At 40.9% G+C, this 17,245-nt stretch overlaps 1 protein-coding gene across 1 annotated transcript in view; it reads right to left on the bottom strand.

The window, feature by feature from the left end:
• The window catches only part of BTAF1 (B-TFIID TATA-box binding protein associated factor 1), a 104,141-nt gene that overhangs the window by 79,876 nt on the left and 7,020 nt on the right, over positions 1 to 17,245 (bottom strand). Inside the window, exons 2-4 of the mRNA XM_075000416.1 lie at positions 10,326 to 10,449; positions 8,690 to 8,804; positions 6,530 to 6,676 (exon numbers count right to left, since the gene is read on the bottom strand). Of these exons, the coding sequence (XP_074856517.1) occupies positions 6,530 to 6,676; positions 8,690 to 8,804; positions 10,326 to 10,449 (386 nt within the window). The remainder of the gene's footprint in view (positions 1 to 6,529; positions 6,677 to 8,689; positions 8,805 to 10,325; positions 10,450 to 17,245) is intronic.

Raw genomic sequence — 17,245 nt, forward strand, 5'->3', positions numbered from 1 at the left:
AAAGGAGTGTGGGTTGGGGGGAATGGAGGGAGGAGGATGGGGTTAGATGGGGGGCTGGGGGAGCCTGGCTCAGGGGAGGGGAAGATGCGGTAAGAGCTGGGGGCTGGTGGTGCCTGGTTTTGGGGAAAGGGGAGGGGCTTGGGTGGACAGCTGGCCCCAGCAGCGTGGGGCTCGGGTGGCTAGCCCCGGCTTGGGCTGGCGGGCAGGTGGACAGCTGGCCTCGGCAGTGGGGGGAGCAGGTGGCTGACCTGCTTTTTTTTTTTTTTTTGTGGGCAGCTCATGGGCTGGCTAGTGAGCAGGCAACTGACCCTAGTGGCTGGTGGGAGACTCTGGCAGCGCAGGGATCAGATGGGTGGGTGGCTGCTGTGGGTAGCTCTGGTGGCTGGCACAGGGCTCACGCAGTTGGCCAGCTGGGGCTGCACCAAGCACCTGCAAAGCGGGGGCTGTGCCATTAGCCTGGCTGGTCCATAGTCAGCTTCTAGGCTAGGATGGGGCCGGCACCGTGTCCGGCACCCCAGGCAGGGCTGCAGCTGATCTCTACAGAGCCTGGGCTATGCCTGCAGCTCTGAGGACATGTGAGCAGCCCATCTGGGGTGGAGCTGGTGCCCAAGGGGCCCAGGCCATATCCAGCATGGGGCTGGAACGAGCCGTCGCAGCCTGTGGCTGTGCTGGTGTCAGCCCAGCAGGGGTCAAAGTCCCAGCAGGAAGTAAGGGGGGCACTAAGGCTTCGGCCTTTGGCACATAGCTCAGGGAGGGGCGTGGCACAGCTCCACTGAGTCTGCGATCTGCTATTTTCCAGACAATTTTTCTGGCATTCCCATTCATAAATTAGTAAGCAAGCCATTCAATGTTGATGTCAATACATTGCCAGAAGAACTGCAGGTCAAGCACTCAAAATAAAATATGATTCCAGTGCAAAAGAATTTTGAAAAAACTCAAGCTTGAAACAATTTTGGAATAAATATTTCCCACTGGACTTGGACGTTGGGGAAGAAGTGCCATGCATTATTCTTCCATTTTTTTTAATTATACCACTGTGAAAAAAGCTTTTCAAGTTTACTCACATTAAAAATGGAACAAAGAAATTGACTGGATGTCAAAATTATTTGTGTTGTGCACTTTCATCTTTCAAACCTACAATTTCCCAACTCATGAAGAAAATGCAGCATCATCCTTCACATTACATTATTTTGTTTCTCCTGTTAAATTACATTTTTAGTAAATTTTTGGGCCAAGAAAAACTATTCATGGTTATTTTTAGTTTTAAATAACATTTTTATATCAAGTTTTTGTGTTTACTTTAAATTATGAATTGAATATTTGGTTAAAAGCCGGGTTGGGATGATAGTAAAGATGAGGTGGTGGGGTCTGAAGGTCTCAAAAAGTCAAAAGGCCAGGGTGTGATGCTGAAAAGTTTGGGAATCACTGCTTTAAAAACAACTGATTCACAGACCTGTACTTTCCATAACAGGTAGGAACATTTTTTTTTTTTTTTTTTTTTTTAAAAAAAGGGTTTAATAGGGAGAATAAAGAGGTTCTAAATTTTATTAGAAATCTAGATGCCAGTCTCTTAAGTTATCATCAGTGAATATCAGACAGACGTACATTATGAGGAAGCAGCAGAATTAAGCAGATAGCGTACTAGCCTAGAAATAAGGAGTCTTCGGTTCTATTCTCAACTCCACCACAGTGACCTGCTGTGTGACCAGGACAGGATAGCTATGCATTGTAGGGATGAGTGAGATTTGTGCAGTGAATTAGGGTGCTGTCCGTAGGACACATGCCCTCCATTGCACATGAAGCAGCTGAAAAGGCACATAGTAAAAGAGGCAAAGCACTGCAAGGACAGATGTGCTAGGTCTACACAACAGAGATCTTTTGAAAGAAGCCCCTCCAGAAGATTTCTTCCGAAAAAAAACTTCTTTTGAAAGAGTGAGTCCACACCTAAAAAGCGGATCAAAAGAGCAATCTGCTCTTTTGAAAGAGAGAGAGTGTCCACATAGCCCCTGCTCTTTCGAAAGAACGGGGTAGAGATTGAAAAAAAGGCCCCATGAGGACTGCTCTTTCAAAGAAAAAAAGGGTCCTGCAGAGCGCCTACAGATTCTCTTTCGAAAGGGGGCATACTTTCTGTATTCTTTCAATATACTTTCAAAAGAACACTTCCGAAAGAGCCCCCTTCTTTTGAAAAATATTTGTAAAGAACTTGCTGGCGTAGATGCAGCCCCTGGTGTATTCTTATGTTTAAAGCTGCTGAATGCCATCCTTGAAAACTGGATGCTATTTTCGCCTCTGCCACAAAGTTCCTGTAAGATGCTGCTCAAGTCACTGAAGCCAGAAATTTCACAACTGGACTCCAATTATTTCCTTCTTATTTTCTGAAAGTCCACCCTGAGGCTTGGAGTCTGACTTGCAAAAAGACAGCAACATTAATGAAAGCTATGCTTTGAACATACACAATTTTGTAAACATGCTCAGTTTTCTGAAAAATTACATCTTTGGCATTTCAAGCTGAGCACCTAAAATTATTATCAAATATTTACTCAGATGCTGAAGTCATAGGTACCATAAAAGCCGCAATAAAGAAGTTAATTACATAGTGCAGGGTTTGGATAGCGGGCAGTAATACAAGGCTGAAGGAATATAAAGAAAAATAGCTGTTCGTTCAGTTAGTACTGTCTCTCCTGTGCACAAAATAAAGCGAAGGCCCTATGAGGAGAAAAAAAAAAAAGTGATCATGTAGATAGAAACCAAACAAAACAAAAAACCCTTTAAAATAATGCATATCCACAATGGGGTCACATTCAGTGTTCATAAGCAACCTTAATTTTTGTATTTCAGAACATATGAATGCTTGACTTTGCAGTTTTAATAATGTTCTTTTAACATAGTAATTTACATGTAATGTTCACAGAGCTTGAAAAGGAAAAGCACACTAACAGAAAGTTGGTTTGTCTATTTAATTTAATATAGGACATGCTGCAAATGAACACACTGGACATAATCTTACCAAGATGAAAGCAGCTACAGGCTCAGGTGTAACATTCCCTAAGCAGCTGAAGAATGGTTAGTTTACATAGTTCTTCCATTCCTATCACCCTGCAGCTAGGAAACAAGCAGGAGACTTAAAATTTTGCCTCCATGAAGGTGTTTGTAAAAATGTGCCATGCCAAGTTGGGAGTGGTCAGATTTCCTTTTCTTGTTTTTAATAAAGGAGACAGTGGTTCGCTTTTCAGAGTTATGACAATCTAACCAGATATTGCCTGCTTAGGCTATTTAGGGCCTGAACTTCTAAATTTGTAATAATTTTGCAGAAAGTTGTTGCACATATGTATCACCACCATGCACGGAAATAAGTGTGTGTACACACAAATGGTCATTCATAACCTGCTAGATGACTATATATCACCACACACAGATTTTTTTTTTCATCCAGCTGTAGTAACATTGCATATTTTTTGGACAGGCAGCTACACACACCCTTGGGTCTGTAGTTTTTAAACTATTCATACATACTTATTTACCAAAATTAGAGGACTATTTCATAAAAGGATATTTTGTTTACTAACAAGAATTCAAGCAAACTAAAAAAGTCATTGTTGGTCTACTCCAGAACCCAAATTGAAGAAAAAAAAAAAAATTGATTTCACATTCTAATTGATTTCTGGAAGTAAACAAAAGTGCCTTTTATATGAAATTTAAGCTTAAGATAGAAACAATTACTCAAGTACCACACAATATATTTGATATAACAAGGACAAACATTATATTACATCCGTCACCCATATAGGAAATTTGACTCAGACAATAAGTTGGTGATTTTGGATTCTGAGCAAAGTTATTATGTATAACATTTTTTGCAATTTGAATATGTTAGCTAAAGCAGTAAAAAATTTACAACATATATGTTTAAAACAAAATATACACGTGTATGGAATTTATAAATTCTGAAAATCTAAGTAGAGAAAGGAAGTGATTTAACAGATTTTCCCAAATTTTGCTGACTTAAGTTTGGAATCTAAAATCTGCTATGTCATGTAACCTTCCAGACTTAAACTATGTAATGTTTTAAAATATCCCTTTTACTGGAATAAAATGTTACTCATAAGGATGGGTGGAAAAATTATAAGTCGCCCTACACCCTCTTTTCTAATACTTATGTAAAAAACTGTAGTAAATGTAGCTGGGTCACTGGTGCCCAAAGGGTGACAAAGAAGGTGTTAAAGTATAATTAATACCATTTAACTAACAACTTTAAAAATTACAAAAAATTTCTTACAACTCTCACCCACACAAGTGCACAGTTCACTACCTTTCTACCAAGGAGCATTCAACGATCCCTCATCTAATCCTGTATGTTGGCCCATGTTCCTGACACCTATTTGTGGATGTCCAGCCCTCTCAAAATTCACAAAGGCCAAAACTGAATTCTTCATTACCTTTACCACATCCCGACTGTGCCTCTTTCTTTCCCTGTGGGCCAAGCACCATGTTCCTCATTACCCAAGCCATAACCTGGATAAAAAGGTTTGACTCAGTCCCATCTATAGGTCCAAATATTCAGGCCACACCTAAAGTTTCATCCTTTTCATAAAGCATCGTTACGTCAGACTTCTTTTGTTCCACATAGCTAGTACTGTTTAAGACCATTTTGCATCTTTATTATTCTCCTTTCTGGCATTGATTACTAAACCCTGAACCTCTAAATCCATTCAAAACGTTGCTGCTAATATCACCTTCCTGGTTCACTGCCCTGCTGACATGTTTACAAAAATCAACCAGACACTCACAGCTGGCCCACGCCAGCCAATTTGGCTCCATGCAGCTCAGGCTGCACAGTTGTTTCATTGTTGTGTAGATTTCTGGACTAACACCCAGCAAGCCATGAGAGTCCTAGAGTTCAGGAGTTTATACAGCAATTAAACAATCTCTCAAGTCCAAGTTCTCTGGCACATGACCAGTGGTGGGTTTTTCTTTGCTATGTAGACATACCCTTAGTCCCTCCATCAGTTCTTTTGCTTTCAAAAAGGTAGACACAAGTCTGTTGATGAAAAAAGTATTCACAGGTAGCCTCTCCCTGACTAGTTGATCTAGTAATATACCATGACACCAACTCCCACCTTCATTCTGAACAGTCACGTTTTCTGTGCACTTACCAGCATCCTTCCTTAAGCATCTACATAAGCTCACGCCATCCCTAACACTTAGGAAAAAAAATTGTTAATATGATGTGCAACCACTACTTTGTTTTCCTTCAAGTCCCCCATGAAAACTCACTCATTTTACTCTGCCTACCAAACCCAATGTGCTAACCACGGTCAGGAAGGTGATGAGCCGTGACTGGCCTCTGTCTTTCTCCTCCTTTCTATTAGTAACTTCCCCACTCTTCATCCTACTCTTACCTCCAATTCAAAAATATTCTCCCCCTCCTGCCCGCCAGTCACATGAACATGAAAAAGCAGAACTATTTCATCAATGTTTTCTCACATGTTAAATCCCCACTTAGGCCGAAGATGTCTGGGGCAAGAACTGTCATTTACATCTCCACAATGGCTAGCACAGTAAGGCCTCAATCCCACCATGTGCCTTTGTATACTACCATAACATGTTTACAACGACCACCACCAGTCTGTGGAACACTGCAAGTTCAGAGAACTTGGTGGACAGCTGGCTAGTCATATGTTGCTGGCTCCACTCCATTATTTCTTGCTCCTATTCTTCACTAACAAAGCTAAAAAACGAGCTTTCCCGATACTGTTTTTCCATGTAATTAATTGCTGTGGTAGTCATATGAATATTACATGAGAGCTCTACAATACCTCTCATTCACAAGCTCTGTTAAAATACAAGTATCGGAGGGGTAGCCGTGTCAGTCTGGATCTGTAACAGCAACGAAGGGGCCTGTGGCACCTTATAGACTAACAGAAAAGTTTTGAGCATGAGCCTTTGTGAGCACAGACTCACTACATCAGATGCATCAGATGTTAAAATACAGTCTATCCTATCAAAGCATTTGAGCTCCCCGAAACATGCAATCCAGTATTAAGGTTGCGCTGTCAAAAATCATGATTTTATTTAACAAAAAAAGGCAGGAAAATTAAGCATGTACAGAAAATACAAAAATATTACGACAGACTAAAAATAGAAAACGTATGCATGTACAATACAGCTGAATTATTGTTGCTGTAGAAACATTACTTTTCTCTTCTCCTGTCATTTGACCTTAACTTGCAAAATTTTATTTCATTTTTTTCCCCCCTGAATTTACCATAGCTCTGCCAGGACAATGACAAAAATCAATCCCCCTAGTTCAGTATAAAAACTATTTTTCAGGCACAGCCAGGTAGTAATTCATTCCTTTAGCTGAGAGTGAAAAAAAACCCCAAATAGTCATGATTTAGCAAGTTCCTCACACCTACTTTTTAGCAGTATGGGAGATCCTGAATGGACACAACCTATGATATGATCAACACATGCATGGACATATTTCCCAGTTATCTGCATATGGCTATAAATCAAATAGAACACAAACCTGATTTGTCATCTTGGACCTCAAACTCTGCACCAGCAGATCCAAGAAGAGATGCCCCATGTTTTAACAATCGACAGATATCAAATCTATCAAAACGCAGCCGGTCACTGGCAGATGAATCATCCAGAGGACTTTCTGAATCAGATTCTAGACAGAAATAAAAAAAATACCACTTAAGGAAACAGTTAACACCAATATTCTTTCACATGAGAAAAAGGGGCAAAGGTGGAAAAGGGTCAGTTTCTCAGAAAAACAAACATTTTAATTTGTGAGTTTAAAGACGTCATAGAGAGAAGAATCTATACACACCATAATCCATCTGAGCCAATAAAAATATCTAGATACATTGATGAAGATGCTTGTGCTTGAATTTCCGAGCATAGCTAGATGTGTATTTACATGCCTATTTTGTGCACACAAACTGATTTGCAGGCCCACGGGGCTGATAGCTTGTGAGGATATCAGGATTTGTGCACTTCGAACAAATGTGGACCTACCCAAGATTAAAAAGTAAATTTATTATTTGCATCCCTAGTTTAACTTCATATTACAATGCAAACGAGCAGTACTCTGTAGTTTATTATTAGGAAATCTATGTACCCAAGTCACAATTAGTATAACCCATTTTCTGCATTTCTTGAAAAGCACAAGAGCTTTGTGTTTACATACCCAAAAACAGAAAGGAGAACTCATTTGCCCCATAATTGTATTCAGCATTCAGGTGAAAGGACCACAACACAGCAACATACATTCAGTCACCAAACATCAGTAGGATCAAATGAGTTCACCACCTCCAAAATTAGGGAGATGGTACATACATACTTGGTTGTTTAAGAGTTTTAGCCAGATAGTGCTTTTGTAGGGGGGGGAAAAAAAAAAAAAAAAAAGAAAAAGAAAAAGTATCTGCATAAAGCAACACTGTAAATGCCACATGATTGCACCTTCTAAGTAAGCAGACTTGTTTTGTGGTGTAAGAGTGTGAGGTGGGGAGGGGCCAAGGAAAGTGTCTACAATAGGCTTCAAACACTTAACTCTGACAGCTTTAAGGATTACAGTAAACTCCGTTTTAACCAGTATTCAGCCAGACAGTATTGTCAAACAACCAGCATTAACAGTAACTGCCACCAGGCTCTACCTCGGCACCTAGGTTCCTTCTTCGGGGGACAGAGGGCTGTGCTGCTCACAGGCGGCAAAAGGGTCTTGTCCTGCCCTGAGCTGTCGATGCCGCTTCCCCTTCTGAAGGGGGAACTGGTGCTGGGACATGGGGAGTGACACATGCAGCAGCCTCATCTCAGCTCCCTGCCCATCCCTCCCTGTGCCCGGGCTGCAGAGGCTCCACAGCTGCTTGGCAACTGCCACCAGTTGGGGGGTTGGGGTGGGGAACTAGGAAGAGCATCCCTCCACAGCAGCATGGCTGGGGCCTGAGCCACTTGGGGCTGCTGAACCCTGCGAGGTGGCAGCAGGGCAGCTGGCCAAAGCACAAGTGGCCAGCCCCCTCCCTGACATGTGCCACAGTAGAGGCCAGGGCCTGAGCTGCTGAACTCTATCAGGGAGTGCGGCACAGGCTGTACAGGCAGAGGCAGCATTCTGGGGGCTGGGCTGCTGAGGATTTTGAGAAGGGGAGTGCTGTTGTAGTGTGGTGTGCCGTAGCCCCTGTGAGTGCAGAGATGGTGGCAGTGGCAAACTTTACTCATGCAGCAGGTGCTCAAGCCCTACTGTTGGAGAACTAGCAACAAAGGGATCTCTCTCTACGATCCACAATATTTTAACATCTGGCAACCTCCCAGTCCCAGGACTGCCAGATATGGAAGAGTTTACTGTAATATACTTTTGCTGTTTCATGAAGGTGTATGATTTATTATCCAATCCAAACTGTTTATAAAAGAGAAGGGTGAGTGGCCATCCGGCTTCAGAAAACCTAGAATGTGATCTGAACAATCCTGATGAAATCCTTGGGAAGCCAAACTTTTGCAGATTTGGCTGAACCTTATGTTGTACTCTTCTTTTATCAAGCCAAACCCCATTAAGGGTTTGAATATGGCGTCAATGTATATAGTTTGCAAACTGTGCTTACATAGCAGATTGTGAAAGACAGACAAGTTTTACACTAAAGTGTACAAGATAGCGATTGTCAATTGCACATAGTGCACTTAAAAGCACCTTGTTTTGGTCTTGGAGTTGGATTCCATTCAGGTACATTTTTTACTATTGCTTCAACTGCTTGGCCAGCTGCAATGCGAGTATCCCAATTTGTACTCCTCAAGTATATTAACACCTTTAAAGAAAGATTTGAAAAAAAATCAATTAGTTATCTAAACCATGAACTTTTAATGTCATGAGTACAGTAGCTATTCAGTGCTCTAGGTACTGTACAAGATACTTTTAAATTACATGGGTCAAAAGGCTCAATTTAAAAAACAGCCAGAACATGGAAAGAGATACTGCGACTACAAATTGCTTTCTTACCAATAAGCATTTATGCTGCTCAGTAAGCAGCACCAAACAAACAAAGCAGTTAAGACACAAAGTTTTGCATCTTATTCTAATTCAACTTGTTGCTTTTTAATACAAAGACTATTTTCTCAGACTGAGAAAGTACACTCAATATATAAGTTCCTCCACCCCAAGACCACCAACATGGGCTGTAGAAGCACATACTTTTGTATACCAATCATTATGCTTCATCATAATGGATTCTTTTGGTAAAAGTGGAATAACACTCATTAACTCTGGCCACTCTGATAATGGCACCAACTGCGGTACAGAAATCACTTCAATAAAGAAAAGAGTAGAAAATCATTCTGTTTCCACCTGCTATCAGACAAAATACTACTTTTGGTGGTTCTGTTTGTTTTTAAATGAGATTTGTGTTTGCAACCTGAATTTATCCAGATTAAAATAATAGAAGAAATGAAAATTTCTGATCATTTAAAAATCATCTAGTCATCTCCCCGCTACTAATCACTTTTAAACCTGCAACACTTAAACCAACATTAGTTCTGAAATAATGAAGCAATAGGGGGAAACTCAAGAGTCAAGCTTCCCTTTGCAGATTACAGCAAATGATGAACAAATTATGAATTAATCATATTTAGACAGCAGTCTTAAGTGATCATCCCAAAGGCTGGTAAGAAAATAACAGCCACATTTGTGCAGAGCAAAGGTCCATCTAGTCCAGTATCTTCGGATAATGACCAATGGCATGTGTCCCAGAGAGAGGTAATAGAAAAAGTAATCACCAAGTGATCTAGCCTCTGTTGTCCATTCCCAGCTTCTGACAAACAGAGCCACCATTCTTATCCATCCCAGCTAATGGCCATTGACTGACCTATCCTCCATGTATTTATCTAGTTCTCTTTAGAACCCTTTAAGTCCTGGTCTTTACAATCTCCCATAGCAACTAGTTCCACAGGTTGATTGTGTGCAGTGTGAAGAAATACTTCCTTTTGCTAGTTTTAAACCTGCAAGCTATTAATTTCATTTGTTGGCCCCAGTTTTTGTTTATGGGAACAAGCAAATAACTTTGCTTTATTTACTTTCTCTACAACAGTCATGATTTTACAGACCTCTACTATACCTCCCGGATAAATTAGCTATTTAATGGAAATGACCTTCCAATTAAGAGTGAAGCAGAATACACGTTCAATATGCCTAGGGGATTATTTTAGGTGGTCTCCTAAAGCAGGAGACTGTCAAATAAGGTTTTGCTGTCTCATCAAAAAGAAATCTAGTTTCATTCACACTTCAATTTCTGCCTGGCAAGACTTTGATGTTACATTAAGAAACAAATGCATACTTTAGAAAGGAGATTGTTCAGTTCGTGGGGATGGAGTTTCACCACCTCACCAAGTTGCTGTGCAGCTGCTTTTCTTGTTACGGGTGTAGTACCAGTGTCCAGTAAAATGAAGAGACGATCAAGCCTACACAGATTTTAAAAAAAAAAACGACAAGTGATTATATCTGCAGGATCTGATTGCCTCACTCCATTAACAACTTAATCCCATCAAACCATTCAGCATACTTGGCAATGCGAGAGGGAAAGGACCTAGTTACTTGGCTACTGACAAGATGTGGACTAACATCTGCAATTAAGGATTTTAATAATTAGAAATACATTTTTATTGAAAATAAATCAGAAAGTTGATCAAATACAAAATGGATTAAAAAACTTTCACGATCAGAATTACAATTTAACCACTTCTTTTTATAAGCCTGCAGAAAACTAAATGGGAATGTATAACTTTGCAATCATGATCGAGGAGCTACTGATCTCAGAACAGGATGGAATTTCTCTGTTTCACGACAGAAACAGCTTTGAACCTCAGCAACATATTGTAACACCTCCCCTTTCACTGTTGGGCTATCACATGAGTGCATCTGGCCAAGACTGTAGGAAAACAAACAAACAAACATTTACATGGAAGTTTGTTGGAAATACCGGATTACATAAAGTTCCACCTCTCTTTTGAATACCTGTTTTGTCATCAATTCTCATTTTCTACCACCAAGCAGCCAGAAGCGTAAGCATCAAGCCAAAGAGAATATTTGAGGGATTTCTGTCAAGCAGGGGAATAACTGCACTGTAAGTACCGTGAAACACTGTCTTCTGTGTAATACTTTGCTTCACTGGTAGCAGAGAAGCCACAAGGGCATCGTTTAAAACAAAAAGATTGCATTTGTGCAGTTTTCTTTATGACATTTTCACACAGTAATTTTTAAATTTACTAGGAAAAATTCCTTCTAGTCTTAAAAATATCCAAGTGAATCATTAAACACAGTTATCAATTACTACAACAAAATACAGTAAAACCCTGAAATATGTGGCTTCAAGTTGCGTGTAACTCATTTTAACCGAGCTAAGCACAACCAGAAGCTGCTCTGTGGCTGTCAGCCTGCCTAGCTGCCCGCAGCTGAGGACAGCTAGGCAGGCTAAGAGCCCCTTTTCCCTGCCTTCCCCCAGCTGTGTGGCTGTCAGCTTGACGGCAGCAGATAGACAGGCTAAAAGTCTTCTCCCTGCCTTCTCCCAGCAGCACTGCTGACAGCTATGTGACTGGGGGAAGGCAGAGAGAAACATCCAGGAACATGACCAGCCCTTATGGGCTGCTCAGTTTCCCAGGTCCCACAAGTGGTAGGGAGCTGGGAAACAAGCAGCAGCACCTGGTTCCCAGCTCCCCACTCCAATTTGTGAAAAAAATTGAGTTAGGTGGGAGTTGCAGGAACATAACTTGGGGGTTTACTCTGTGATGCTCATGTACATCAGCTTCAAGATGAGGATTCAAAACAGCTGTTCTCCAATCTTCCACATGCTCAAGAAGTCTGTCATTTAACCCAATCTGCTCCTCCAGCCACTACCAGCCTTTTTCCGAAATCAAAGAGCACATATAACTTGGCCAAATCATATCCTCATCCAGGACGAGATGAGACCTCAGCTTTCCACTGCACAAGAAATCACTATCATGGCCCATCCCCCCAGGTGCAGACCCCAATTCCAATCTTGACTATGTACAGACTATTGCCTCTATGAAACGTCTGCTTGTATAGCCAGAACTAGACCCTGACCTCACAACTCCAAGAATATAGGCCTTCCCACCTGAAAGCTCTAGGCTACAGTTACATTCGCAAGTTTTGCCAACAAAACCCTGATTTTGTCCACAAAACTGGTGGAACATCCCTACACAAGATGAGTTTTGTCAATTTGTTGACAGAAGTCAGCACTTTTGCCAGTAGCATTTTGCCACTAAACCATAAGGCACAATGTTGCTGTTGACAGATTCTATCAACAAAAAAGCTGCGTAGATGCTCGGGGGACAGCACCCCAGCATTTATGAGCTAGCAAATACACAGGTATTTACTCCCCCCCCCAACCCCCGTTTTCATTTTTGAATCAGAGTAATTGTAATCCCTTGCAATGTGAAATTAATTTGACTAGCTCTCTTGAAATTCTGCAGAAAAGTTTTTGCCTTCAGAATAAAGCTGGTAATGGTAAGGCCAAACTAATGTTGCAGTGGAACCAGAACTACAGCTTTCAAATGGAATCTGGCTACAATCTCAGCTACGGAGAGGCAATATCCTATCTATGGCTACATCTATACTACGAGATGAATTCAAATTTATTAATATTGATTTTGTAATGCTGGATTTTACAAAGTTGAATTTGACTATGCTCACCTCCCCATGTGCTCCTCACAAAGTCAAGTTATTGCTGCCACACTCAATCAGCAAACGTTGACTGTTACAGCAGTGCATTGTGGGAATCTATCCCACAATTCTCTCACCCCCGCACCATTCTGGATATTTTTGCTAGAGCGGCATGGGATGGGGGAACACCCTGCAAGTGGTTGCTGGTATTTGACATTTCCTCACATTGCATTGTCCTCATTCCTCATCAGTGGTAAGCAAAAACATCCATTTTTCCAGGTGGAAGGAAGGAAAATCTGATCACTGAAAGTAACGTAGGGAAAATGCAAAGCATGAAGAAAGAGTAGACAGTAAAGGTTTTGAAAAAGAGTGTTGCTGAGGGAGGGTTTTTGGCTTCCCAGTTCATTATACAGCTTCTGTTTACAGTCTGTATTCTCAAATGGCCCTCCATCCACTCTTCCCTAAGTGAAAAGATCCAAAGTTTGAAGAAAAACTATAGAAAAAGCTAGAAAAGAGATTTTTGGCTTCCCTCTTTACCACACAGACATTGCCAACAATGGGGCTTGCCAAATTTCATTGCCATTGTGCGGGAGTTTGGTACTTGGGAGGCTGAATGGCCAGTTGACATGGTCCCCAAAAGTCTTTTTAGGCAGTGGGCTGCAGGGTCCGTCGCTCCAGGGCTACTGGAACTGGTCCTCCAGGGTGGCAGCCAGACCCTGCAATTCATAGCTGCCTGGGGAGACTTCCCCCCAGCGACAGCTAGTCCCCACTGTCCTTGTTGTAGCAGTGGGATTGGAGTGGGGCTTGAGTGGGGGGAGAATTGAAGCAGTCCACCTGGAAGCAGCAAGGCCCCAACAATCTTTCCTGCCCTTGGAGCCCTCACTGCACACAAGCCACGACATGGTACTTGCCTGGCAGCATAGTCAGCATCGAATGGCAGGTATGTCCTTTAATTGGGTTGGGGGCTAGCCACATGATACAGATGAGTGCAGAAAAGACCCCAGCTACATGGCATCTGTGGCAGATGTGGGGGGGGGGGAGATGCACAAACATGAACTGCTGAGCAGAAGTTTCATGGCCCCTCATACAAGCACCATCCCCACCACAGCCTAGCTGCCATAGGGTGCAGTGGGGCAGCAGCTGGTGCCAGGCAGCACAGAAAAAAAATACCAAGTTCTCAGCTAGGGGAAGTAGAAACAAGCACGAACTCCACGTTGGGGTTATTTGTAATGGGTAGCTATGCTCACAGCACTAACAGCAAAGAAAGAAAAACATTTTTCAGCTTCTCATACAAACATGACCCCACAGCCCTGGGCTTCCTGGTCCTGAATTGTAATTTAGTCTTCCTGCTACCTAATTCCTATATACCTGAAGAGCAGCAGAGACAGAAGCAGCCAGAGTGGAGGACTGTAGGGTACATACAGGACATCTCTGGAGACCAATACATTCGATTTTAAGACAAGGAGCTCCTTTATTCAAATGTGACACTACACCCTGCTGGTTTCAACAACTTCATGATATCGATATCAGTGCTCCCTAAACCGAGCTAATGGTATTTACAATGAAGACCGTCATGTTGTAATAGCGAGCTGTCTTAAATTTTAATTTGTCTCATAACGTAGATGCAGCCTATGCCAGGAACCTCTCACAAAACAGCTCAGATGAAATGCACATCACCACTTGTGACTGTAGCTGAACTTCGCAAAAGAACAGGGGGATGTTGTGTTTTTCCTCAGAAAAGAAGTCTGATCTATGTTAATCGGGAGGTTATTCTAAATATAAGGTGACCATGAAAGAAGCCAGAATATGAGCAAGCAAAAGAGATAAAGGCGGCAGTTGGCAAAGTGACAAGAGAGAGATAGCAACTACAGCAGGTATTTCTGAACTGCTTCTCTCACACACACACACACACACACCCCCCCCCCCGGGTTTCACTGTACATGTATCTTAATTTTAATGTAATTGCAGTCACCCTGCTACAGTTCAGCCACAACTGAATGAAATAATTTCCTTCATTTGCCATCTTTAAGCTACTGTTTGTGCAACTGTAGTGGCTGCCACCTTCCTGCCCAAGGACATCTTCATTTAAGTAACAGAACTGTCATGATCCCTTTGTGTGTTTGCACTTAAATGCTTTATTGTGAGATAAACAAAGTCCTTTCTCATTTACTTGACAAATTCTGGGACCTCCATTTGTTCCGCAACAATGGATTCGAGGCTTATTAAAAATTATCAATAAGAAGATTCAAGAGTTAAAAATAAGGTTTCCTAGGTTCTACTTTTTCTTTCTATAAATACTTTCTTAGGAAAGAAAAAGACAACATCATCATCTTCAAAGTATTCTGTTTCTGGAACTGTATGTATTCCCTCCTCTGTTTCTTTGTTGCATTTTGGAGTAATGACAACTTAAGTAGCTTCTAAGACAGAATGATTTTAGAAAAATGTGTAGTCAAACAAGGCTATAAAGCAGAATCCAAAGCAATTTGCAGGTTTTCAGCAAAAAATAAAATGTGGGCTATGTAGCTCTGCTTATGTGGCAAGTAATAAATGTATTCAGAGTAAGTGTTTAGCAGTTGCCTTTTAAAAACTTAAAATATTGATAGTCCCACCAATACATCCACTATGTACGCAGCCTTGAAATAACCCGTTGCAATACCTATATTTAACATTATGCAGTTGTTATTCATAGCTTTAAAAACACTGCTGAAATTTAGTATGCTTTTATGAGACAAAGAACAAATTCCTCCCCACCACCCCCTACCATGTACATTTCACCTGAATAAGTTGACCCATTTTAGAGCACAGAAGCAGTAGAGGGAAAGCATTTTTTTTAAAAAGAAGTGACTAAAAGCAAGAAGGGGACAGAAAACTTGTAAGAAATACAGTCCTGAGGCCATTAATGTGTCTTTCGTGTCCTGGTGAAAATTGACCAAATATGACCAAAATACACAGGATCTCCTCAAATCTTAACATATGTACGTAAGAATATTAAATAAAAACAATAAGACCCTCCAAGGTACTTGTATCAGCAAAAGACATTTTTCCACCAAATAGAAGTACGTACATTCAATGTAATCCTGGGACTTTTGCATGGAATTGGTGGCATTTCATTTTTTGTAAATGGCAAATTCTGTAAAGTAATTTATATGCCACAGAGCAAAAAGGCTCCAAAGATGACCCAACTCCTCCTATGTGACATAAAAGTGGATGGAATGAGGTAAGCCTTCTTACTCCACAGTTTGCATATTATGCCATAAGAGAACATATTCGGTTGCTGCCTATCAATGGGTGTAATGTAACTAAGCCAGACACAGTCTTTTAAAATATTTTTATAACTACGATTTGTTGATTGAAGATATTTAGACACAAAGTGCATGCCCAAGCTAGCACGATGCTTTACAATTAAATAAGTATGGAAGGTCCACACCTCAGGAAGCTTATTTTAGGACTTGAGTCAGCTCCATTTAAGTGACTATAATTTGTCCCCTTGTGTTAATAAGAGATTAAGCAGGCCCTTAAGGTCAAGTCCTGCAAACCCGTACTCACAAATACTTTTACTGGCCTCAAGAAAGAAATTATTGTATGTGCAAAAGCTGCAAAATTAAGCCCTGTATTTGAATGAATGCAAAAAGACAACCATGAAAAGAAGGATTTTTGGGGGGAATCAAAAGTAAACAGAAAGGAGTATTACTTCAGGGCAAATCACCCATTTCACAATGGAAAGAAGAAGGTATAAAAAGCTTACTGTATTTCTTGTCCAGCTTTCTAGAGTAAACATTCACTGAAGAGAAATTTTAAATTATTTGTTTTAAGGGACATATGAAAAGTAACTGCCTGGTTTATAACTGGTAACATGAAACCTTTTCTCCAGTGTTGTAATAAGCAACATCCACTTCTAACAAATAAAGTAATGATGCTGTTAAATGCAGAACAAACACCTCCAAAATAGTACCATTTATAATACGTAACGTAGCTCAAAGAAAAACTAATCCTTCAACTATCAATGCAATGTAAATTTTATTATTTATGTACACTTTGTCTCAGATAGCATCTTCAAAACTAAATTAAGCATATGTATGGCCCATTAAATTGCAAAAATGATGGCACAGAAAAGCAACAAAATGGAACAAAAGTTTTTAGAACAGGGCTTCAAAAAATTAACACCTAGTAGCCAGAGGCAGATACAAAAGATACAGTAGCAAGATCTATGGGCAACACCTTGGTGAGACTCTCAGCTCCAACTGCTGGAATTCCTACCAGTGTTTTATTCTTGGATCCTGTTCAAGAGTTTCATCTTTCATATCAGTCTTGAAGGGGTCTAAGACATTTCACATCTTTGTTGTTGCTACAGTTGGTGTGTGGGAGGCAGTTCCACTGCTCTATACTTTTACCAACTATGTGAGGCTAGTGCTAGGGCCCTAGCAATCTTCCTCAACTCTAGCAGCCACCACCAATAAGGTTCTAGTATTAGAGTGCCTGCCTTTACTAGCTTACTGTTTTGGAAAGCTAAATAGCAGCAGAGTGAAAGTGACAAGACTCAGGTCAATTTCATCGTTATTTAAGAGCTTCCAGAACTCC

This window comes from Carettochelys insculpta, chromosome 7, assembly GCF_033958435.1.
Source record: "Carettochelys insculpta isolate YL-2023 chromosome 7, ASM3395843v1, whole genome shotgun sequence".
Lineage (NCBI taxonomy): Eukaryota > Metazoa > Chordata > Testudines > Carettochelyidae > Carettochelys > Carettochelys insculpta.